The sequence below is a fragment of the Leptosomus discolor genome, chromosome 1 (assembly GCF_034619465.1).
Source record: "Leptosomus discolor isolate bLepDis1 chromosome 1, bLepDis1.hap2, whole genome shotgun sequence".
In the NCBI taxonomy this organism is placed as follows: domain Eukaryota; kingdom Metazoa; phylum Chordata; class Aves; order Leptosomiformes; family Leptosomidae; genus Leptosomus; species Leptosomus discolor.
This window is the reverse complement of record NC_141391.1, coordinates 186651194-186677848: the sequence shown is the minus strand read 5'-3', so window position 1 is coordinate 186677848 and position 26655 is coordinate 186651194. Positions and strand designations below refer to the sequence as shown.

The following is a 26655-nucleotide window of genomic DNA, read 5'->3' as shown; positions in this document are numbered from 1 at the left end:
TGTGGACTAAAGCAGGTGGGGTGGCAGGCTTCTGACAGGTAGGAGAGCATGTGACACTCACCTACTTAGCATTCTGCACTGGGGGATGGTGGAGTGCCACAGTGGCCTTGTGTCCCTAGCTCCAGTCGTAGTGAACTTGATACGATTAACATGATGAACATCTTACCATGGTGATTGTGGACATATATGTATTAAAAAATGCTTGTTACAACATTTTGTGTAACTACAGTCCCAATTCCTAAAAGAACCCCATGTAAGGATCTAGATTTTTTTGTTTGTAAGTCATCATGAAGCTTGCATGTAAATAGGCTACAGGAGACACCCAGAGTTTTTTCTGATTCTCTTACCTCTTCATTAATTTTCACTGATGACTGAGGCTCCTTTGTAAACTAGAAATGTAGGTGAATATAAAAATGTACAATGCAGAGCCCAAGAAACTCCTTTTGCCAATGTGACTTGCTTTAAATTAGGTGTCATGTGCCACAGTATGTCAATAAGAGCAGACTGTGTTTTTCAATATAAAGTCTAAATATTATAAAAGACCGATATAGCAACTGTCTTAAATTATTGCAGAGAGGGGACAAGAGTGACCACTGATTAATTTCAGGTAGAACATAAATTGTCAGTTTAAAGAAGTACTGGAATGTTTTCTACTGAGCTACCATCATAATTTTTTTAAGCAACTAACTGTTGTGGTCTGATTTCAAAGTCATTTAGGTGCTTGGAGACATGTTTGAAGTTCAGGAAGAACTAGTCAGGTACTTAAGAAACTTCTGAACCTTTAAGTGCCTAAACTTCTCGCAGAGATTAGCTTTCTAGTATCCAGAGGGAGATTCTTTTTCCATGCCTCTGTTCTCCAGGTTTTGTTTTGGATTCTGGAGGAGGTCATGTACTTAAAGTCACAATACCAAGATTAAATTATTTAAGTGTGGAGAATATCAGCCAAGTAATGTCTCATTAGTGGTTGATGTTAACAATAAACCATGCTGCTGTCTTTGAGGCTTTTCCAGCCAGAGCTACTTCATAAAATTTTGTTGCAATGGTGGCAAGTATGTGAAAAGACCCATCTGCTTCATGTGAATGAAATCGGTCATAAATCTGGTTTCTTGAGGTAGTGAGATGACCAGTTCAATCTTAATTGTTTTTAATTTATTTTTCTGAAGCCAGTTAATCATTTGGGTACCTGTGTCCATATGAGAAAATGGCATGAGTTTTCAGGCATCTAGTGATCTGTCTTTAGGATTCTTTTTGACATTATTTTTATCTTTACACAAAATGTTGTGTGGCTGTCAAGGCCAGGTGAGGTGCCACAGAAGTAGAACATATCCATTGTTATGAAAGTATTGCGTGCTTTTAAATGATTGCCGAGAAATACAAATGCCTACACAATTGTGTAGTCATCCAGAATGTAAGAAATAAAACAGAGGTAGGTGACCTATTTGAAGTTATTTTTGCTGTGTGCACTCTGTGTCCTGGCACACTGAGTGCAAACTGCCCTGAGGTGCCTTCTGAACTGTCTGAGCAGCTCCTTACCTGCTCGTGAAGGACTAGCAGGATTTGTTATTGTGCAGCATTTGCCATTGCACATTGTAATGAACTTCGTTCCAAAAAATGTACCTGACGACAGGTATGAACTTGATTTTGAAAATCTTCATGTCATCACTCTTGTGTGGCACCGTAGCACGGTGAGGGAAAGCTGCTCACACAAGTAATGGTTTGTGAGACTGGTCTCCCTTCTCTAGTAGCAATATTTGGCCTTCATTAGTCAGAGTCTACTTGTTGCAAGCGTGATGCAGAGAAAAGGTTGCTAAGTCTTAGATAATAGTTTAGATATTATTATTCAAAGTAGTTTATATTTTGCAAGCTAGCTGCAAGCTCTTGCACCTATCTTGTTCCTGTTTTCAGATATTTTCATGCCTGATTTGGTCACAAAGGAAAGCTCTGTTTGTTTATCAAATGTGTGAAAACGACTACTGATCCTACTGTATCTTTTGAAGGTAATTTCTACCACTGTAACAAGCCAGAATCAAAATGACTAATCAGTTATAAGCCAGTCCTCATTAACTTGCACTAAATTATTTTCATTTGGCAGATAAAATAGCCACTTCTCTACCCTTAATTAGAATTTGGTCTAATAGGATTGACAAGTCAAGCTGGGGGGAAAATGCCCTTCTTAATTGCTTTTAGAATGGAGTAATTTTTTTTAACAGCAGATTGAATTTGCTATTTGTGTTGTAGGAAAAATCTGCCTGGTGAGCAAATGTATTCTTTTTGTTTTTAAAGCTTGCTGGGATTGCCCATAGCAAAATAAGCTTAACTGGTGTTATCTTTAAACAAGTGTGTTTGTACAGTATTGCACTGTACTAAGACTGTAATCAGCTTTTTAAAATGGAAGGGAAGTAGCCTTTCACTTTCTTCATTCACTGTTCAGTGTCATCGTCAAATGAGATCACTTTAAGTGACTTTCAGTGAAGTGAAAAAGGGATATTCCGTAGCACCCATGTTCCCAACATAGCAGTGTAATTTTTTTCCACTTATGGCTTCAGGAACACAGTGAATCTCTCTTTTGAAAGCTATTCTCTAAACATTTTTTCTCTACTAACTTGGCCAAACGTAATCAAATTACTATTGTCTTTCACATCCTTTAAAATCTTACTCCTAAAAAACTTTGCCAAGTGGGGATAGTTGGTGTGTATCCAGCCAGCTCCAGTAACATCCTTCATGCTTCCTTTGGCCCGTGAATGGCTGGACCCAGAAGTGCTCATCACGACAGAAGCAACGTGCTCCCTCCTACATGAACCCAAAGGGCAAATGTCCCAGAGTCTATAAATATTTGGAAGGGTTTTCCATCAAGAGTATCATGAGCAGCTTGCCACGGTTCTGTTTAATTGTAGCTAAAAATACTAGAGCTGATCCTCTGCTTTCTGGGACACTGCCTATGAGGTGCCTGCACTGTTTGTGGTTAAAGCTAGTAGTTAGGTGAGTTCATTACATTAAGTTTCGTTTCAATGCTGTACTCTCTTATACGATTTTTGTAGCATAAATGAATAAAGCAATGACTCTTTCCCTGGAGATCCCACAAATAAGAAATATACTTACACCAAGGCTTCACAGTTTTGGCTCTTTTCCAATTTTTTTTTCTTTAACCACAGTTTGAGTCCTTTCTTTTGGCAAATAGTGTATAAAGACAGTAAAATAAAAAAACAAAATAAATACCTTCACTCTCCAAAATATTGGTCTTTTCAGCTCTTCATAGGGACTTGCTACCACCTTGAAGTCTATCAGATATTTTTTCATGATACGAGAATTTATACAAAATACGAAATTCTTAAGAGTTGAAACCTTTAAGAAATAATTGACTGAAATGCTTATGGTAAGGTGGAGAACTCCTATTTTGTGCCTAGAACAAGTTCATGAAGTCAGTGATAGCTCATGTTCCTCTTTGTTACTCATCACTATACATCAATCCTAAAGTAGCCGGACGTCTTTTGATTCTCATTCAGGGGAACGTCCACAGTCCCCGTGTTCTCTCTGTCCTGGGCCTCTTTGCTGACACTGCCAACAAGGTTACTGAATGAAGTGGTGTGATTTTAATGATACAAACACCTGCCTAGGAGGAACTGAGCTGAAACTACCACTTGTTTGAGATAGACCCTTGAACAGCTTTCTCACCGTAATAACTTTCAGTCACTACCAGCTGGGGTTGAATTCAAACCTGTGACCTGCAGGCGAAGGGCTGTGTAGCCATTACCTGTGCTTTGAACCATCTAGCCATGTAAATGTCTTCAGAAGGGACATGTTTTGAAGATCTGGTTGGGAAGAGAGAAGGGGAGAGGATTTTGCCAAAAAACTTGTCGTCTTTTCTCCCAATTAAAAATTCCATGCATTTGATACTGGTTCTGTATTTGCATGAGAAATTTCAAAAAAGCCAGATGATATCAATTATGTCTATGGGCCAGGCAGGTCCTCACAGTTACGTCACGGTGGTGCTCAGAGGTGGTGTGGCATTATGCCATTAGATGCATCCTTTTCATCTCGGCCTTCACATATTTGAATGTCTCTCTGTTTAAAAAGAAGAGTGTGTTGACATAGTGTCTTTGTTTCATATAGATCCTGAATCTGCAGTTTTGTAGCAGCTTTCCAGTCCCTGTTGTGCATTTAACTTAGATTTGACAGAAACCACAGAATGGTTTTGTAATGGATATTATCTGTGCTCCTGGTCCCTGAAATGCCTTTTGGATGGGCTAATATCAGCAAAATTTTAGTGGGTAGTCAGGGAATTATATAGAAAACATGTAATTGGACTCCATGAGAAATTGTTGACTAATACTCTTCTGATGGTACCTTGGTATCATCTATGGCTGAGTAATCTGTGTAAAGCGATTTGCATCACAGCCGAGTTAGCGTCAAGGGTATACTTTGGACAGAAGGCACACTTTAGAAATTAGGATCACTTTTTTTTTTTCCATGTGAAAATACACTACATATGCTCCCTGTTTTTCTCAGGGACTATCACACAGCCCTAAAACATTTACAGCTTTGCTTATGCTAGAAGGAGGGGATGAGAGGAGAGGAAATATGACAGTGGGGGCTGGTGGCAGCGTGAAGCTGCAGCTCTCCATGTGCTTTCAGTGCCTTGTTTATTGCTTCGTGCAGCACAGCCTAGATGAGGCTCATCAAGAGCCAACTCTAATTGAAGTTGTCCTATAAAAGTGCTGTTATGAGCAGATGTGGCTGTACCAAGAGTATTTTTTTTAATGAACTTAAAAATATTTTAAGTCCTAAAATATTTCTGGCCAGAAACAAGATACTTGGCACAGACTGAGCATTTTAGCTTCATCACAGAAACTTATCTCAATTTTCTCACTCTATTCCTAGTCCTCAGTTTCTTCTGGGGATCTGGTTATTACTTGCCCCCATTAATGCTGTGTGCTTTAAAAAGTTTCATTTGGTGTGCTTTTCCATCTTGACATAAAACACAGCTTTTGGGATAGATTTTTATTGGAGATTGGAGGAAAAAAGTCTCTCACTTGGTAAAGATATCAGGGAATATTTGAGCATGTTTTTAACTTATATTTTCACAATGGGGCCTTCTTCCAGCTTTCCCAGGTGTACTTTTCCACCTTCAGCCTTGAAAACTTGATGCCTGTTGAAAATAGAGCTACATTTCATAACCCTTTTCCCACCCACATATCGAACTCAAATGATGGCAGCCAAGATTCTTCTGATCTCCACTCAGCATGGGAACAAAGTACAGCAAAATTCGTCGTGGACTGTGCAGGGTGAAGAAAGGTGGTAACTGTGTACAGTGAAGAGCAGTTACCAACCTGGACAGCAAAACTCAAAGCACGCAAGCCTTCCTGGCTGCAGCTTTGTGCTACCTTACTGCAACCAGCCAGAGCTTCTCGGGCTGTCCTTCAGTAATTCCCTCTCCTGTCACTGTCTTTCTGGAAAACTGACCAGTGAATTAAAATGGGAGCAAATCAGTTTATGTGAAACAACCTATTATTGCCCGTAATTTTGGATTCACATATAATTCTTTTTTTGATTGAAGCATCTTCCTTTGGGAGTCAGAAGCTCTGAAGAGAGGTGTTTTCTGGAATGATCAGAAAAGTTGAGGAAATGTGATAGTACTTGGAGGAGATGAGTTAGCTGAGTTTTGTTTTAGGCTGTTCAGGCTATGTCCTGCTAGTAGAAAAATGACTTACATGAAAAACAAGAGTCATGACTTGAAGGGAAGAAGGACTATAATTGAAAGAAAAGCTTAAGCAGGTATTCCAGAGGTGTAAGTCTTTTCTGTGCTTTTTGTTTGATCTAAGCCTTTGCAACATCCCTGCTGTGTTGTTTTGATGTGAAGTTGTGGTTCTGTGCTCCTTAGAGAGCATTGCTTGTGAATTTCTGCCTGGCAAGGAGGATGCTGTGGTGCAGGGGCACGTGTGCTGCTCTGGGGAAAGGGGGAGTGAGCATAACCACGCTTTGAACTATGAAGCTACCCATGAATGAAGACACTATTTCGTACCAAATCCTAATTCATTGCAATTTAAAAAAAAAAAAAAAAAAAAAAAAAAAAAGGAGACATAAAGGAGAAGTTCACTGTATCCCTGCAGCAGAATTGACATATTGGCAAGAAGTTATTTAACCTTTAGCTGTGCAAGGTGATGGCTGATTTGTGAGCTTGGTTGGTTCCTCCTAGGTAGACTTTCAGTTGTGTGTCCTGGTGCAGAACTGGTGTTCCCCATGGATTTGGCATTGTCAAACCTGATACTTTATCTTATGGGGATCAACATTATATTGGGCAAAAGCATCATGCTCTGCCACGGGCAGGGTGCTTTCCTGGAGGGCTGATGGCTGGCAGTGGTGCCATACCCTGGTTGGTGTTGGAGCAGCCGGCTGGGGGCGCAGGCCAAGGAGGCATTGAGGAGATGCTGGATAGGGCTAGGGAGGATAAGGTAGGAAGCAAAGAGCTATTTTGTAGCTGAATTCTGAGCAAAGACTTCTTTGTCATCAGCGCTGTCAAACAGCCTTGTTGCTAAGGCAACGCTGGCTAGATAACCCATTTGGGAAAATACTTGTAGGACCTAACACTCTATCATCTGTCATTCAATAATTTCATGTTCATAATAACTAGGAAATCAATGGCCATCCTCTGAGACAGTTTGCTTGAAAGGGTAAGAGTGCCACTGCCAGCGCACAGCCCAGGCTTGTCCCGGCTCACTGGGAGGTTCACACCGGCCATGGAGTGTGGGGCACTGCTCGCTTGCATGGACCCGCTCAAAGATTAAAGATAGGTTGAGGTTCATGATCTAATTAAACTGTGCTGTTGACACCCATAAGAGAAAGAAGCAAGTGGCATATAAAGCAGTTGTTATAGTGTGAAGAAACAAAGGTTTAGGTAAAATTAGCATTTCATATTTTAAAATACTGAGGGAAAGTATGTGCTCAAATTATCACATGGCCAGTATGAACAAATTCAGTAACTTCAAGGCATTTTTTTCTTATCTTGGCTTTCTAATTAAACCGCTTATCATCATAAAGGCTGTGTACCTGCATGTTACGTATTGAATATAAAGCAATCATGGCACAGTAATTAAAATTCTTAAACATGCACCCGTTGACTTTACATACAATTAGTTTACTGCAGTGTGTCATTTATTAACAGCACAAGTTTTCAGAACTGAGCCCCTGGTTTGCTATGCAGGGAAAGATGTGTTCAGTAATTACTTTGGCAATGTTTTATCTCTTTTGAAAAAATGTGCTAATATATATCTCTGGAAAGTAATACTGTAAATAAAAACATGTTAAATTGAGGCTGGGAGAGAGAGGAGGAGTCCTTGCTGATTGGGGTATTACAGACATGAAGAAAAGGTAATTCTTATCACTCCGTTAACAGTATTTGAAAGATGCTTATTCTCATAATTCACAACAGGAGTTTCTTTTTCGTTTTAAAAATTCTTTTGGAGCACAAAGGTAAGGTGGCTCTTTTCCCGCTGACTGTTTTAGGTCCAGTCAGCAGACAGTGCAGGGCAGATGCACACAGGGCCACCGGACGAAGTTTTGGAAACAAATTTCTTGTTTGTTCTGGGGAGTGTGGTGACTACTCTGCAAAGAGGACATGCCTCTTGAAGGGAAATTCATGGTTCACTCTGCAAATGTAGTAGTCAATAGTCATGTGAAGTGATACCTTAGGTATTAGCATGGGAAATAAGGAGGCATTGCAGTCCTTGTTTTGTACCCAGAGGTCAAACTGAGAGCTTCCAGAGTGGTGACTTCAAGCTCTTAGTTATTTGATGCCCTGCTGTGGTTTCTTGAGGTAAGCATTTGCTTCTGCGGCTTTTGAAAACTTTTTTGATTACAGCACATCCAATTACAGGCTCAGCGTGTGCTTTCTGTGTAAAATGTTTTCAGTTGTTCAAATCAGCAGAAATACTTGCAGGTCTTAATTTCTGTCTCTCAGATGTGTTCATTAAGTCTCAGAAGCAGGGTGTATTTAATTCATCTACTTACAGTTTAAGTTTAGAGTGGCTTGGTTTCCTGTATTATGTCAGGTTTGGGAAAATAATTTCCTGGAATAGATCTGTTCAAAAGTGAGAGAAGAAACCTCTTCTCTTGATATTCTCCAACATACTGGGTTCAGAGAAGAAGACTCTGATTCAGGAGGGTGCTGGCATTGAAGGTGTCACAGGCCAGCTGTGGAGAAACCCAGAACTCAGTTCAAGCAGAGGAGGAGTTGAGATAGCATTGGGAGGGACCTGATGAAAAAGGACACCCTGAAGGAAATAGATTTAAGGAGATGTATGAAAAAGATCCCAGAAGAAGTTTTGCATAGAAGAAATAGAACAGTTATCCCCAAATTATAGAGCTTCATAAATAGCAGTAGAGAGGTACAAGTGGAAGAATTAAGTTGGACATGTTAAGAAGGAGCTGTGGGAGCAGGGGCAATGATAGGAGAGAGTGACAGATGAGCTTTTAATGTCTGAGTCTCTGGTGGTGAAGGTGTGCACTTGAATGGAAAGTGATTAAAAATACATTATCTCAGCAAAACTACTCAAAATGGAAATATTCAATCAACAGCAGTCAGGACTGACAATAGTCAAGCTGTGATGTGGCTTAGCCTTTCAGGCGGATTTTTTGATTCCATATGGAAATACAATCTGGACGATTTGGAGGAGGCACCAAAGGGGTTAGCAATAGACCCACCATTGAAGAGAACTGAGAAAGTGTTCTCGAGAAAAGTACATCAAGATAACAAGCTAAGAAGGAATAAGAGCAGATGGCTGGAGAGGAAACAAGTAGGTGCTTGAAGTGGCACAAGTGACTTTTCACACCACGTCCACATAGCAAGCTGTCTGTTTTGTATAGGAAGTAATCTTCTCACCTGCATGACAAAATGACAAAGCCTTATTTCTTTGTGTGCAGGGCTGCTAGTTACCTCCCGTGTGTGCATTGCAGGGGCAATGCTCCCATGGTGGCCTCTCCAATTAACTCCCTTCACAGTGGTGCATTTGGCAACACCAGGGCGTTTGGCAAGGAAGACTGTCTGGTGTGGGCAAATGAACATGTTCTGCTGTTGTATGAGTTGGAAACTTTGATTCAGATTATTAAAGAAATGCAGGGAAGCAATGTGAAAGTTCATTTATTCACCTTTATGAATGGAATTGGCAGCTTCTAGGACTTCCTGTGGGGATTCTCGTATTTACTTTGTGTGAACTTGAAGGAAGGAGTTGTAGAAATATGGATGCATTTATTATTTATTGGTTAGGTCTTGTGCTTTCCCCCAGCGTTTGTCAGTAACTGCTATTTTCTGTCACCCACTGGAAGATGGAAGGGATGAGAATTTACAAGAGCACCGAGGGAGCACGAACTGTGACTGCCTCTTCCATACTTAATGCATGTGGATAAATACACAACATCAGTTTCCAGTGCTGGTGCTCGCTTCAGCCCTGCAAGTCCTCCTTCTCTCTCCTCCTTCCCCGCCTCTCCTAATAGGAGAGGAAAGCCAGGAGGAAGTCGTAACGTGACATTCCCTGTGTGTTGCAGGGGATAAATATTGCCTCCCCTGGTGCTGCTTTGATGAATCTATTTTTAGTCAGGGGTTATATCAGTAAAGCTTGCAGTGAAGAGTGTGAAATAGCATTGATCAGACTGACTTCTGAAGCAGGGCAAAAGACAAAAAAAATCAATTAAGCCTGTGACCCAGGCATCCTGGTTCATTTTGCTAAGCGCAGGAAAGCAGGCATGCAGCTGTTGCTTGCTTTAACACCCGAGCTGGGACTGGCTTTCTGCCCAGCGAGAAGGGTTATTTTAGAGTTCAGCTCTTGGGAGGATGCACAGGAGGGAGAACGCTGGGGAAATTTTGAAGCCGAAGGTGAAGGGGAAGAAGGTAAAGAAGAGTTGGGAAGCAGCAGGACGTAATGGACAAAAGCACTGCACAGCAGCAGGGGCCTGTATGAAGTCATGAATGGATGAATGGGGAAAGAAATGCAGAGTTGTGTCAGGGCATAGAATTTAAGCTAGGCATAGGAAACAAGAAAATATGGAACAGGATATGCAAAAGTAAAATCTCACTGTATAGGAAAGGAAGGAGAGGAGAAAATGAGATAAAACGGCATAGGTTTGTGTTGTGGGCTGGAAGCTAGTGCGAATTTTGTTATGTGTGTTCTCTACAGTTTATTGTAAGAGCTACCTTCAAAGCGGTTTATTGTTCAAAATTTGGTTTAATGTCAGACTATTTTTATTTCTTTGCAAGGTATACAAAAATCTCAAAATGCTTTTCTTATCCCAAACAATTTCTGATACTCATTAGATTCCATCCTCTGGTGTGTTACTGCTCTGCCATCACAGAATCACAGAATGTTAAGGGTTGGAAGGAACCTCAAAAGATCATCTAGTCCAACCCCCCTGCCAGAGCAGGACCACCTCCAGTAGATCACACAGGAACCTGTCCAGGCAGGTTTTGAACTTCTCCAGAGAAGGAGACTCCACAACCTCTCTGGGCAGCCTGTGCCAGGGCTCTGTCACCGTCACAATGAAAAAGTTTTTCCTTATGTTAATGTGGAACCTCCTGTGCTCCAGCTTACACCCATTGCCCCTTGTCCTATCACCTGCTTGGCACTGGGTAGCTCCCTCACCATGGAGGTTCTTGGTGCTTTCTACACTGGTACTGAATTTTGAAAATTGTTTGTTTCAGTATTATGTGTTGCTAGGTTTCTGTGTTATTCATACATTTGAAAATGGTGATAATATTACCTGACTTTGTCAGGTACTTTGATATCCCTGTATGAAAAATTCTATATGAAACTTGACTTCTGTTGTTACGTAAATTGTTTACTGACATGGAATTTTTTTTGGTTTGCTTTTCTGCTTGTGCCTGAAGGAATAAAAAGTATTTTCAAACAGAAAATAGACCTTTATATAAATTGGTCTCCTCTTCACCAATCATGCAGAGGGTTTAGACGAACCAGCTGAGGATGACAGTTTTTCAAGATCTTTGCTTCTCATCCTTGTTTTATCACTTAACTTGCCATTAGGACAGCATGTGTTCGGAAAGGCACCCAAGTGATTTATTTTATCAATTGAATTGTGACCTTTTATGAAATGTTTATATGATGAACTACAGTAGGAAGTAGAAAGATGACAAGTGCCTTCTGCAGTTCTTCCTAGATGTACAGAAACCTGAATATTTCGCATGGTGATTTTCATGTGGTCATAGCTGTGTCTGCACCTTGTCGCCTGGTGATCAATATGCATATCTTTCATAACTTAAAAGAAAGTAGATGCTTTATAATCAGAGAAATTAACAGCTACATGGGAGTTTGTGGTCAGCTGGTTCCCGCTTTGAGCCCAACGAGAACATAGCTATGTTTATGAGTTTTGCTAAGAAAGCCAGGACAAGCTAACTTGATTTGAATTTCTGACACATTGCCAGGAGGAGTAATCAGTGGAGTTGTCAGGATTACTGTATAAGACGCGTCGATTTTTTGCAGCAAGGATGAGCCCATCTTGATTTAAGTTCTGAACACCTTGCATCACATTTTACTCTCTGTAGTGTTTTGGTCTTTGTGCAGGAGAGCTCTTGCGTGCATGCTGATGTCTTGTTGACAGAAATACCTATTAAGGATGTTTTACTAAATTCTCATTGGGGTTTGCTCCGTTTCTTTAAATGTATCACTGATTTTCTGCCTTACGGGTTCCAAACACCATTTTGGATTATAAGTATGCTGAAATCAGAGGGGTTTTCGCCATTATTTTTATTCCAACCGAAAGTGGGAATGTTTCTTAAAAACCTCTGTTCTTACATGATAACCGAGTTCTGAGGGATGCATAGCATCCAAACTTTTGGGTACCTAAAGTACTCAAATTTTTAGTTCACATTTCTAGCTTGAAACAAAACTTCTTCTTGTTTTCCCTGAGCTGCCAGTGTTGTTGCTCACTACACGATAAACTACGTTTCCTAATTTATTTGACCATTGCTATTTGGATCCCTGAAGCATTGCAGTAAATCCCTAACATGTCTGCTGAAGGGGAAGAGAAAAACCTTACAGCTCCTGGTTAGTCACTCCAGTGACACAGTGAGGTCACTCTTGAAGGCAGTAACTTTTGAAGAAGACCACAGTGGGACAGAGAAATATGTCTTGTTACATGCTGGTAGTGTTTAACCATAGAAAATTTGTTGTCTTTTGCTGGAAGTCAATGACTCTTTCAGAAAACTTGTGATTCAGGAGCTGTGGGAGGAAAGGCATTGTTTGCCATAGCAACCTTAACATCCCCTTACAGTATGTCTGTCAGTTGTGTGAGGGCTAATTTATCATGTAAAGTGTATGCTACGTATGTCACGTTTTACTGTCTGTTCATTTGTTTTGATAATCAAGATCTTGACAGATTTGTCCCACATGGTAGGATTTATAGTAAGGATTTTCTTATCACTGAATTAAGTTGATACATATAATCCTAGTGTCCTGCACAAGAACTGAATAGAAATGAAAGAGATTCAGACTAGATGTGAAGGTCTTGCAGAAAAAACACCACCCTCTCCCCAATCAGTTATTCTCCTTGATTTTTTTTCTTTTTTTTTTTTCCTTTTCCCTGTGATTTTTTTTCATATCTCTACAGGAGCAATCACAGAGAAGAGAATAAGCACTGACTTTGAGAAGGTTAAATATTTCCTTCTATTAAGAGATCTTTGTGGTTTATAAGGTGGGAAGTTTAATTCTGTAAAAGTGAAACACAAGTGAGTTTTGGAAATGTGCTGCTTTTCCCTCCAGTGTACACGCTCACATACACACCGCCTGTAGTTTGAAGCCTGATAAGTAAATTCATTTTTCACAGATGTCACTTCCTACCATGTGGTAAATGAGAGAATCTTTCTCTCCTCTCTGAAGACAATGAGTTGAAAATGTAGGGGCTGACTTCTTCTGGACAAGTAGAAATGTGGACAGATTTAGCCACAGGAGATGCCTACCTGTCCTGAAGCCCATTGTTTTCTTTTTGAGGTTAAATGATTCACTAGTACTGAAATTGTCTCTGGTGTATATGAGATTAAGTTTATCCATGTTTGCATTACAGCAGAGTGCTTTTGTCTGACTGGGCAAGTGGATGGGTCGGTCTGGGCACGCAGGGAAGGTATGTGTGTCTGTGAGCATCTTTAAACTCTTACAAATGTCAGTACAGGATCTGGCTTGCTGGAGGAGCTGACAAAGGTTGTGCAAGTGACCTTGATCTTTTTGAGATAAAGAACACCAAACAATATCTCCTAAAATATCTGTCCTGCAAAGATATAATTTTATTTTAATATTATTTTTGAGAAATAGCGTTGTTTGCTTTTGGTAAAGTGTAAGGGTACCAAGGGCACTCACTGCACTGTTGGACAAAGCAGGGTGGATATTTCCTAATAAGTAAATACATTCAAATAAATGACAGAGTAACAGAATGGTTTGGGTTGGAAGGGACCTTTAAAAATCGTCCTTTCCCCAGCCCTAGGACAGGAGAGAGAATTAATGGAGAATTACAAAGCAGAGATTCTTTGAGCAGGAGATTTCTGTTTCATTTCTCATCATATTTCTCTGTTCTAGACTGTGCTTTATCTTTATTTATGACTGATATTGACAACCGAAATACACTGGGGAGCTCAGTCGTGTATTTCAAGAAGAGCATATTTTGAAATCCAAAATGCAAAACTTCAGGGGGATAGTGTTTTCACTGTGTGAAAGTTTAATTGGGAAGGGTTTTCATCCCAGATGAATTGCACTGGTGTTGCTGCTATTTTGTTTATTAATACTTACTGGTGAAGAAGGGTGCTAAGGGGTTCATCTTCAGAACACACTGGGGGTTTTTAACTGCTTCAGTCTTGGTAGAGTGAATGAGACCCATGCCTCTACAATTCCTGCTTCCCACCTGAAGGTTTCTTTTAAGTGATTTTGGTGTTTATAGGGTTTCAGATGTTTTTTGTGCCAAATCCCAATTAAGCACTTCACTTTAATTTGCACCATTCTTTGACTGTAGTGTGACTAAATGCTTTTCCTCTACGGTGCGTTGTCCTTTGGCTATTTTAGGAAACCATATTCAAAAAGTGGCTTTAATGCCCCTGTCCAGAGGGCTCAGACCAACCAGAAGTCCTGGCATGCTGCAGTGACACTGAAGTAGAGCACAGGGGAGGCAGGAGCTGAGCAGAGGCTGTGCGGCAGAGGTATCCCTGCTGGCGTGTGACAAGTCTCCCCTCTGAAGCTGTCAGGCTCTTGGGTTTGACTTTTTATTCCAGGAGGAAAGAGCAGATTTTGGACTAAGGATCTGAAATTTCATTCAGAGATAAAGCAGGATTTGCTATGCTAATTTCTTTTCCACAGGACATCAAAATAGAAGAAGAGGCACCGTTAATCGGATTTCATTTGTCTCCATCCATGTGGCTCTGCAGGAGTTTTTTCACTCTATCTTTTTTCTTCCTAACTCCTTATAAGTTCAGACCTGGCATTGCTGTTGCATGATGGCCTGGGTGAGCATCGCAGGGAGCTGGGGTTTGGGGGGGATGTGGTGCTGGCAAGGTTGAGGTCTGGAGTGTTGGGGGGCTCAGGGCACCCTAATGCTGGCAGAACAGCTGGTGCAGGGTCCCAGTGGTGTTGGCACAGGGGCCGGGCCAGGGATCTGCCCAGGCACCCAGCTGGGTCAGCGTCCAGCAGACCCACGCACCTCCCAGACATCTGGCATGGTAACCAAACACCAACAATTTTCAGAGAAAGACACGTCTAATAACATTAATTTTCTTCTAGAGCAGACGGTGAGGTAACTAAAGCCAGGTTGATTGGGCTTCGTTGGGATTTTTACCTAATGATCTTACAGAAAGCAGGTGCACTGGCAGTGACTTTAAGCTTTAGAAAGCCTAAACAGTGTACAAAATAAACCTTTGACGCTGTGGGGATTTTATAGGAGGGGGAGCTGCATTAGGTTTAGATCATTACAAAGCATTTGCTGACTACAACAGAATTAATGCTGCTTTTATGGTAGTCAGTTAATGACTGTCAACAAACAGAGTTGATTTCAGTTCAAATTGTAATTTTAAATCAAACTAGCCAGCTGTCAGGCATGGGAGTGGCGTGGATGATTCCTCCTGCAGCATTGTATGGTGCCGCTCCTGCATCCGTCATTCTATCAGGTGTGTGTTGAGAGCCAAATTTGAGATTCAATTGCATACACCACCTAATACTAATTTTAGGGTGATGAAGTCATCATTAGCTACACAAAACCCCTCTGCCTCACTACTCCTTTAAAGATTAGGTCATTTCTAGGTTGCAGAATTATTGTTTACTATAGTAACATGAACTTCTGACAGTTAAATTACAACATCTTTATGCTTTGGCAAAGGGTGAAAGCAGCTGATTTTATGGCCTGATTTGGTACAAGCCTCCTTTTGAGCTTCAATACCATGAAAATCCATTCAAGGCCATGAAAACTTTCCTAATCCTGGGGTGTTTTTCTAGGGCACAGTAGGCCATTTATATGGGGCAAGACAGAATAGTCTATTATATTACATGTATCCCTCAACAGTTCTTCCAGATTGTCAATTGTACGAGTTTTGAAAAAGAATAGTGAAGTGTCTGTATTGGTAAATATGTCTCTGTAATGGTAATGCATTATTCATGACGGGCTACTCTTCTCAGCATCTTTACCTCGCTTTTGAAATACTCAGATGTGCCAAGACTGCTCTTGTAGGTTTGTTCAACTAATGGTACTTAAACTGTAAGGCAACCAAAAAGGAAATAATCCAGTCGACCTCTAGCTAGTATATTTTAGCCACTCTGGGATGAAGACATGTTCAACCATCACCCTGGCCTAAGTATATCTCATTTAGTTTTTCTAATCCCTCAGACTGCTGTGATTGTCATTTTCAGAAAGGGATTTCTTCAAGTTGTGAGTAATTTTTTCTTTTGTACTTTTATACTGATTGGCATACCATGAGTATTACTTATAACTTTTAATTAAGAATCCACACAAGACATTTTAATTACATTTGAGTGCTGGAGACTGCGAGGGTGGCCTCAGCAGAAGAACTTGGATGGGTGTAACAGCCCTCCATAATACATTCTTTGAAAAGCTCTGAAAGATTTTAAAAGGTTCATTGAATTAATGCTTTTGCAAGACAGGTGATGCTTATTTTATAAGAATGTAAAAAGGAAGAGTTTTTCTAATGATGCAGGTACCAGAGGGAAGAACAGAGCCAAGGAGTCCTCTAAACTCATCCTCTGAACCAGTTCCTGCTGCTTCAGCATTTGAATTAGAGTTTTGTACTGTGAACTCAGTTTCTCATTGAGGCATTTCATTGATACTTGCCTTTGTTTGGTCTGGGCTTGAACTTGGCATGTAATATCTCAGTTTCAGACAGTCTTTCTTTCCCATACAGATGTAAAAAAAAGCTCAGATTTAATCTTCAGGTGTGGGGAAAAATTCTGATTTTTTTTTTTTTTTTTTTAACAGCTTGAAAAGTGTTAAAACCAGTGAGGACAATAACAGCATGTATGTAGTTTTATAAACATGTTTGAAGTCCAAAGTCATTATGTGATCATTAATGAAGTCTTGTAATGCAGTTGGACTATATGGTGTACTGCCAGGTAACATTATCGAAGGGACTTTTATTCTACATATTCTAGGTACATATTCTAGCTTATTGTGCAAGAACTGGTAAATTTGGAGCTTTAGTATTGAATTAGTAATGGCATCGTATTGCCAATATTAGACTTCTGAAGAGTCCAACAATAAAACACAGGCAAGATATCAGCAAGGGGATGCATGGAGAGAACTCTTGCTGCTATACTCTCTCTCATAGCTCCCAGGAGTCAGTGAATTACGGGCTTCCTAAGCAGGCAGATGACTACTGACAGTTATCTGCTGTAAAGTTGTCTAATACCTTTTGGAACCCTTTTCTGCTTTTTGGTTCCAGTGAGTTTCGATAATGAGTTCCACAGTCAAATTGCTTGGAAAAAAAATCCAGACTTCCTTTTGTTGCTTTAAATATATTGTCAGATTATTTCATTGTGTAATGTGAGAAGCAATGGCTTCCGTACGAGGGAAAAAATTATAGATTAAGATGAAAGATGCAGGGAAAGTGAACTATTACACATCTGTGTTTCTCATCTATTCTTCATAGCTATTCCATTTCCATTAAATGATTTAGAGATGTAAAGACCAAGAGTGCTGGCTGTATTCAAATGTGGATATTGCTGGAGTTTGTGCAGTTTCATGGCAGTAGTTTCTGCTCTTTTGTCGGTCTTTTCTTAAAATTCCACATGTTCTGCTTGGCTTTTTGCTATGCTTAAGCACTGAACCTGTAGTTTAAGGAAACTATCTACAACACCAGAATTATTTTCTGAGTATAATTAACTACTTTAGAGATTACTCTGAATATTTTAGCCATGCTCCCTAAGTGCATTATTTAACGTTTATTGATATGGAATGTCATATCCCACTTTATCTATAATCAGAGATTTTTTTCCACAACTCTGTTCATCCATTTCAGGTTTGGCTATCCTGAATAAAATGTGGTCATTTCCTTTAAATTCTTCCAAGCTTTTTCATGAATAATTCTACTCAGTATACTCCATAGTGTTGAAACTCTCTATTGCAGTAATCAGTCTGGTTTCATATGATCACACGGTTAAAAAAAAGTAAAGGTGTGTCAGATAGTTTCCTTATAATTAACTGATGAGATAGAGAAAGTCAAGAGAAAGTTCAGTTTCTTTTAGAATTTGTTAACAAAGTCCGTAGTTTAGAGAAAACTCTTAGGTCCAGCATTGGCTGATTTTCTCAGTTTGGCTGACATTGTCCACTTGATGTCTTTATATATTCCTAAAGCCTTAAAGTTCAGCATAGGCATCATTTGGTGTTCTGCAACACTTCTGTAATTGATTATGGCAGCAGTTTAAGAGAAGATAAGGAGGCCACTCAGAGTAAAAAACTCAGAAAATAATATCCTGGATGAAACTTTGAGAAAGAGAATAGGAAAAAAGGTATCTGAGCAGTCTGAAGTTTGGCCAGTAGACCTGGTAAAGGAATGGTACTTTTGCCAAAAAAAGCTAGCCGCCCCACTCACATGGGAGTAGTAGATAAACAGGGATCCATTTGACATCCCTCCCCCCCCCCCCCCCCCCGCCCTGTGTAGAACAAAAGGACAAGTAGCTCTTGTCTTGTAAGCAAGGTTCCTCATATGCTTGCTTTCTCTCTAGACATGTATTTACATTTTGGGCCCGGAATCCCTTAGATCTGTGTCAATTTAACCATGGATGGAAAAAAAAATCAATAGACTGGACCTGTGTCATGTAGTGTTGTAGGTGCTCCCTGCCTTCCAGAAAACATCTGAGCCTAATGAAAGATTCCACATAAGTAGCCTATTTGATTTCCAATCAGGTAGACCTGGATAGTCTTCTTGTAAATTACAGTCCTCCTGGGAAACAGAGAACATGGGAATTCCATGTCCTGCCTTTTTCCGAACCACTGTTACTCTTGCTATGACTTTGAGCAGTGCATGAAGTCTCGGTGGCTGTGCTGAAGGATATGAGTTTAAACAAATGTCTTTCCTATGGACATAAATTACTGTTCCTGCAAATACTGCATTTTATTGTAGATACACATTCTTACTTTTCTTATTTATGCATTTTGTAAGTTTATTCTGATGTCTATGGAAAACCTATAGTGCATTTTTACCTTGAGTTAGATTTTGGGTTACTTTTACTGGAGGGTTTTAACTTTTTCTTTGCAGTCATAGGGCTGGAAAATTCCTTGGTTTTCTAATATGTAAACTGACTGATGCATACAATCGCCTGGTTTTCTAGCAGCTGAAGCTTCACGAAAAACACTAATTATCACGATGAACTAAAAGATCTGGCTAGACTGAGGTCAAGCCTTATGAGTTTGCGCCTTTGTTTATGACAGTGGGGATAAGCAAGTGTTTCTCCAACTCCCTTTTTCTTACGATATTTTTGTTTTACAGGTATGCAGCCCTAAGACTATAAATTGCATTGCCATCTATTGAGAGCCCAATTTCTAGGAATTCTTGAAAATTTATAAAGTAAATGCAGTGGGGTTGGTAAATTCAGGAGGAGAGTGTGAATTCAAGGGCGTGCAAAGGAAACTTGGAATTCCGCATTTGCCTCATTGAGTTTCACCACTGAGTTTGGGCTATCAACTTCACTACCATCTCTTAAAATAAATGTTATGTTTTATTGTATGTCTTTTAGCTGTGTGATAAAGAAGATATAAAGGAATGGCCTTTAATTTGCAGTGTCATTGCCTTGAATTTTCTGCAATGATAAACTTTAAAGCATGGGTGCTTATAATTAGACACTTCTATACCTCAGTGAGGAAACTATATACCAAATGTGTACGTCATCTCCTAGATACTTAAACTGAATTAGGGGACCTAAACAAGAGCACGTTGTTTGAAAACGTTATCAGAGATGTTGCTGTAACTCTCTTGAAATTAAACTCTGTCACTTTGCATTATTGTATTCCTGGATTGACTATAAATTATGATTTTAGTCTTTATGGTAACATTAAATTGTAGGTGATGAACATGGAGAACTCCACAATCAGGAAAAGCATTTAGTTATTCAAATATTTTTAAATTACACCTAGAATAAGAATTACTTGATTATATTTTAGTGCCTTTTTGGCCCCTTTAGCTACAAATTTGATGTTGGAGGGTGGGATTAGGAGGAGGAGGAGAAGGAAGCAAAGAAAGAGTTTGCTTTCTCCCTGACATCAAATTCAACTTGACCAAAGCACATCATATATTTCTTTTTAGTCACTAGTTCAATCAAGTTTTGCCTTGAATGTCGTTCTGTGCTGCACAAAGTTTGGTATTTTTACCCCATGTAAAATCAAAGCAGCATATTTAGATGGAGCTTAAGAATCTGGAAGTACACCTTTCCTTCTCAAATAAATCTGCTCAGCCCTGCAGACTGTGCCCATTAGAGGCCACAGAAACAGAAGACAGAACCCTTTACTCTCTGTATGGGCAGAGGGCAGGCACTTGATAAATGAGTGGAGAAGCCTATGTCAGTTTCAGAGAAGAAAACAAAAGAACCAGAGGAAAAGCAGTGAAAAAAGAGACTGTCAGGGGATCTGCTGAAAGATTAACTACAGTTTTCCATTGCTTATTTTATCTGCTGTTTTGTTGTTGTTGTGGTTTGGTTGTTCCTTTCCTACACAACTGGATTCCTGTAGTAATCCTATCTTTCCCTTTTTTTAAAAAAACTAATTTTAAGGGACTGTCAAAATTTTGCCAGTGTAAATCCCATCTCCTTTTATGAATGTAGTTTAGCTTTCAGACTGTGTATGTGTTAGAGGAAGAAGTTGTGTCAGTGGAAGGAGAGAACACTTTCATCGAAAGATGGCATGGTTGTCCTTGCATGACTGTTGTCTAGTTCATTGATCTGACTTTCTTAAGTTCAAAATTTACACATCTGAGAATCCTTTTGCACCTCACAATATAGAAACCTTCAAAGATTGAGTTGATGTTTGCTTCATGGGTTTAAACCTCTCAGCGTGAACAGCATTTCATGGGAGTGTGGAGGAGGAGAACAGAAGCTGATTCTTTCTAGCAACGATAAGCCTGCCTCCATGGTTCGGCTTCAAAACCTCTGGACTTTTGGGAAGTTCGGAACCAAACCTGCCGGCACAGGTTCTTCTGCCAAATAAAAATTAGTCTTAGGGTTATGTTTCAGAACAGTGCTGGAAGCTGATACGAGAAGAGCTTGCTCTGTTAATGGTCGTTATTTGGTTCCTCCTGACTCTGCTCATTTATTAAAGGAGTTGGAATTTAATTAAGATTTAGTCTCAACCTATCCGTAATTTACACAGAGGTTCTAGCAAACTTTGCTAATATGCAGAGTATATTAGTAAATTACTAATTGCAGTAATGGTCCGGTTTTTCCTGTAGGTTTCTCTGCTTGGCTTTCATCCCGGATGTTAGGTAGAATTAAGGCCCAGAAAATCGGATTATTACATCCCAAGGGGCAGGGCTGATAAGCAGCACATGATCGTTGATCTGCTTGCTACCCGGTGTTGGTGGTGTTCGAGGTGCTGCTAGATGCAAAGCCAATTTGTTAACAATTAGTGCTCATTAGAATCATTTCCTGTTATCGATTTTAAATGTTTGACAAAGCACTTTTAGGAAGCTGCACCCAAAAAAAAATAATAGTAGCCGTACATCAGTGCTTGGTAATTACAACTCTTTAGGTCCCAGTGTCAATCTTAACTAACTGGTTTCATTGGTTTCCAAGTAATTATTTCTGCTTTGGATCCCACCTGCTATCCTCTTCAGATTAAAGATGCTTTGAAACAAGGACATAGTTCCTGAGTTGCAGAGAAAGGAGTGCTAAAATTAATGCAACTTTTTTATTTTCTGTCTTGGTTTGTCATGGCTTGGGTGTTTTGTCTTGCATAACTACCGATGGATTACAGGATATGCAATATAGGAATTAGTGTCAGCCTGGAATTAAGTGTGATTTCCATTGGCCTTAACATTTAACATGAGCGTTTAATTTTAAATGCATCCTTGCCTTATACACACATTGAGAACTGTGGGGCCATTAAAATCTAATTTACAAATGGTAAAATTAGCTATAATGCCACGTTATAATAAAAGCTTTGATCTAAGAGTCCAAGAGTGTGTATCTGTTGAGTTTCGTAGAAATCGGGGCTATAATTACTATTAATCTCTTTGACATGCCAGAAGATGCTGAATGCGAGGTTATTTAATAAACAGTACAATCTGTGTATATGTGTAAAAAGCACAAGATCAGGCACACCTGCATTGCCACATATACTGGATATGTATTACAAGTTGTTACAGACTCATGCCTTTTATGAGTACACTGGAATTTTGGCTAAATTTAGCAATGTCAAAGGTGAAGCCAACAGTATAGCCATCTGGGTTAATTTTCTCTCCTTCCTTCTTTGCTTTAAATTTTTAGCAGCATCAGCTCAGGTTTCACAAGCACTCTCCTAAAATGCTTGCAAATATTTTAAATGTATTCCATGATCCCTGTTGCACAAGGTGGAGACCTAACATAAGACTTGGCTTTCCCACCCCCATTCATGAATTAGTCTCACAATTACTGTAAAAATTAGGGCGAGTGTGGGTGAAATACATGAGGCTTAGTCCCTCTAACCTTAGTAAACAGAGATGGTATTGACACAAGTGAATTTTGTTTAACCACAGTACATTTGCTTCTTAATTAGTGAATATTCATCTGTCATCAGCAGCAGCTATGACACCCCTCCCCGCTAACACGTTCTGTCATAAATAATCAATGAGAGGCTATTAATATTCATGAGTGAGAATCTGTGTAGTCATGTGCACTGATGCGGAGACAGGGGGAGTGTTGCCATGAACTGAGTCGAAACTCTGTGTGTGTGTATACGTGAGTGTAAGATAGTTAGGGAAAGGGAAGAAGAGCATGCTGCTACACACTGCCCTGCCTTGTGCTTCCAGCTAACAGTGGTGTGCCTGTGTTTCGGGGCTGGAGTGACTGATGAAAAACAGTAGTCAAGTCTGGAGGGTGATTCCCTGTCAGTGCATTTGCCTTTCAGTGCTGGGGAAATTAGAGGCTTTGCTCTTGTGTTGCTTATTAGGATGGGCTGCAATCTGTGCACTTTTCAGAAGAGAGAGGAGCACTACAAACTGCTCTATGAAGTTTCACAGGTGAGTGCAGAGGATATTACCAGCATCTCCAGAGTAAAAATGTGTGTTCTTTACAGAGAGTAAATAGAGATGCTTTTGTTTTGCTTTGCCTTTTTTTTTCTTTGCAAAATTGCTAGCTAAGTTGTTTGGGGGGGAGTGGGGAGGGTGGTAATTATTAGTATTTTGGGTGCCTGTTGTTTTCTGCACGTTTGCCACTCCCCCTTCAGATGACTTCCTGTGGGATTCTTTTAACATTTTTGTGCATCTTCTGCCAAGATGTCAGTCATATAGCAGCAGTCTCACTGAACCGTATCGGTGATGTTTTAAGGGAGCCCTTGGCTTTGGTAATAAGACTGATTTCAGATAAGTTGCACTGCTGCCTCTGAAAGCATTAGGTCTGTGATCTCAGGTATTTCTAAGTTAAGGAGCAAAGTTTTTATGATATGTCTGTGCTGGCCAAGAATGTTAAATTTTCAGATTAATTGATTAAAATTGAAATGATTCTGAAATGTGCTTGTCACCTTTAAACAGGTACTGAGTACAACAGGGTTTCCACGGGTGAGGTGTGCTGCTTGTTCATTCATTGTGTGTGTGTTATTTCTGTTTAATACTAGACAAAGATCTTAATCCCATCTAGATATTTTGGTGTCTCTTTCAGCACCATAGCAGTGTGAGTAACAGCGTAGCAGCATGCTGCTAACATGTTCCCAGCTCCTTCAGAGTAAGATGAGAAAAGATGAAACAAGCACTTACCATAATAGCCCATAATTTTTGCTCAGATCCTATTGAATCAGTACTTGATTTGCAGCTTCTTATTTGTTTTTTCCTCTTGGCACAGCAGACCCTCGCATACTAAAGTTTAGTGCCTTTCAGCATCTGTTCTCTCCGTCTCTATAATTTGTCCTGGCTTTGACACATTGCCGTTGACGGAGGCTGAACGCTTGCAGTTTTGGACTGCGTTGCTGCTGACAGGCAGTGCGGAGGAGAAAAAACAGCTTACGGTGTTGGTGGTCTGTTGGCACAGCAGCAGCTAAGTGTCCATTGCCGACTGGTTCCCTCCGAGTTCCTCCTGACGTGATTCATTTCACAGTGGGCTAATTACAAAGTGGATTCTCTACACATGAAGCAGCCTCCTCAGTTGCGGTGTTAATGCACATTTTCATGGTAATGTGATCAGAGCCTCATTAGCCAGTTTCCAAAATGATCCTCTGCATTAATTAATTAAATATAAAAATGACTCTTTTTATCACCATAGAGAGGAAGAAGAAGATTAACATTGTTAATTACTACTGGGGGCAATACCTCTGCATCATTTTTTACCACAGAACCAGCCAGGCGTATTCAATGCTGAAAGAGTGTCCGTTTGCAGGTAACCTGCCCGTTGCCTTGCCTGGTGAAGACGGTCTCTAGGTGGAACACTTCCCTTTAGTTCAATAGTTAGTTGTAATCCCGTCATCATGTTTTCTTACAGCAATAGCACAGGGAAAAGCGTAGCAGCACATTTCCCTCTCCTCCCTTTCCCCCTCCCCAGCTCCGGATTGCCAAACTGATCTGAAAGTATAAAATGGAGAGTGGAGTAGCTCGGTGTCTGTTTTTCTTTGCCAGGGAATAAGAAATGCAGGTTGTGCTATGAAGGGGATTAGAAATTTCTTAAAGGGCTGCATGTGTGTAGGGAAGAAAGAGGCTGTGCCTGATTAAGAGTGAATGCATTTTCAAAATATTCCTTGCAGTAATGTTGCATAGTAACAAATGCTATTGAAATAATCAGTAAACACAAAGGAGGGGTTTTTTAAGAGATTCTGGAGAAATTCTTCCATTTATCTGTTATCTTCTCTGCTGTTGAGTTGGAGTGGCTGTGGTTGTGAATGAAAGTGCAAAATGAACTAATGCTTTCACTCTTTACTCTGGTGCTTGCCAGATAAAGTGTAATCCCTGGGAGGATCTGAGCGCATTTCCTTGGGGAGTTGAAATGCAGTGAGCCTGGTGCTGCATCTTGTGCTGTTAGGGAAATGTCACTGATAAGGTGCAGAAGGAGAGCAGAGAAATGACTTAGTGTGCTCACTGCCAGATCCTGTGTTCATCTGTAAACTCATCCCTATCTTTGTTTCAGTGTATGCAGGTCAGAGCCCAAAGGATACTGAGCATATTTTTAACCAGGTGCTACAGTAGAGATCAGGTAGTATCTTGCACCATCACTGCATCTGTGTGCAATACTGATTTGCTGCTATGAGGGGGAGCAGCAGTGGAATAGGATAAATTAAATTAAGCTAAGGCAGGCATTACTACTTGATTTGCAAATCCCTTTTTAACTCTCCAGTCCTGTAATTCCTACACCATAGCCTTGGCTCTTTCATCTCCATGATTTCTGGAGAGCTTGGGACAAGTTAGCCTGTCAGGGACATGAACTGACTGAGGATGAGCTGTGGCTCACTAGCATATGTGGATCAGATAGATAGATTAATTTATATTCGTATAAGGAAGCAATCCTAGTCTCATCTCTCACCTTTCCCATGCAAGGCTACCTGATACTGTGGGTGGTCTGTGCACTCATGTACTTAAAAATACAGTAAAATACAAAGGAAAGCATGTTTGCAGAGGAAAACCATGCAAGCGCTTACAATGAGACATGTTTTCTGCTACTATTTGTAGTGAGGTCAGAGTCAGCACCAAAGAGCTTTTTGTTGTAGAGCTGCTGGGAAATGAAGACATCGTTAGAATATGTATAATTCCTCGCTCTTCCCCCCCCACACCCCCCACCCCCTTCCTCCAGGCTCGTTTGCCTTTCACTGAGATAGCAGTTCAGAGACCATGGAGGCCTTCTGCAAAAACAGCATTTGCTTGTGTGACAGAGACTTTTATTTTTATAACTGTGTCCTGCATGTGCAGATTTGGATTAAAACAAAAAGTCAAATAGAGTCATGTTCTAAGAACGAAAGCATTTGAGGTGTGATTACACGTTGGTGAAGGACTCTTGTGCTTCCGAGTGCCTCTTCACCTGTCCTCAGGATGTGAGGATGGCTCAGCATTACTTCTTGGCTTCACTGTGAGAAGGTATCAGGCATAGCGCCCACTCAAGTCCCCTTCTCCATGTGCCTACCAGTGGAGAAATGGAAGATGTCTCTGTTTGAAATGTATGGCCCTACATGCTTCTTCATGGGGCACTTTATTATTTCCTGTGTGCTGCATAAGTAAGATTGAGCTAATGAGTGTGCAGCCAGGAAGTCTACATCAAGTCACTTAGAGAAGGTGGGACTTGGTGTGTGCTTATGTCTGTTAGGAGCAGACCTCTGCCATTCTCGGCTGATTTTCTCTTGCACTGCAGGGCTGAAAGAAGTGAGTTTAAGTAATTTGTTAGCTGCATGATGAGGACTCTGCCCATTTAGCATAAAGGATAAGAGAAATATGGCAAGGATTGGAGGGAATGAAACTAAAGCCACCACCTGATCAGTCATCAGTGGTGATCTTCAAGAAGATCTTGTGTGTGAGTGTGAGACTTAAGGAAATGCAGATTTTTTCAGATTCTGTGGATATCATATGGAAATCATTTTTGTTTGCTGGAATTTTTATGCTTTCTTTTCAAAATATTTAGTTAATCCAGAGAAAAAGAGGGGAGTGGGAGAGAGAACACAGTACTTTTGGAAGTCAACCAAAGACCAATGTGAACTTCTTTTTGAGTTACATGTTCAGAAGCACTCAGGTGAGCTTAGAATTTAAAGGGAGAAAGGAGAAAATCTGGAAGGGAAAACAGAGGCAATCTGGGATGGCTCACAAAGTCAGTGGTGGAGCTAGGATTAAAACTAGAAGGCTACACATTTATATTTTACGTTTGACCTGAGATGATAGTAGAGCCTGCTTGCAGCGTTTTTAAATCCTCTGAAGACTGATTATGCAGTTTGCTTCTCATGTTGGTTTCCATAATTAGCATAAAGCTCAAATTTTCACCAGTTTAGAGTTCTGATTTTACGTTCATTTTGATATCCCTTGGGCTA

General features: G+C 40.2%; 1 protein-coding gene across 3 annotated transcripts in view; it reads left to right on the top strand.

Annotated features, from left to right (window-relative positions):
• The window catches only part of PDZRN4 (PDZ domain containing ring finger 4), a 251760-nt gene that overhangs the window by 124902 nt on the left and 100203 nt on the right, over nucleotides 1–26655 (top strand). Inside the window, exon 1 of one of the 3 annotated variants that reach the window (XM_009951841.2) lies at nucleotides 22619–22687. The exons of the other annotated variants lie outside the window; for them this stretch is intronic. Coding sequence (XP_009950143.1) covers nucleotides 22619–22687 — 69 coding nt within the window. Of the gene's footprint in view, nucleotides 1–22618; nucleotides 22688–26655 lie in introns of those variants that run through there. 3 annotated transcript variants of the gene reach the window in all.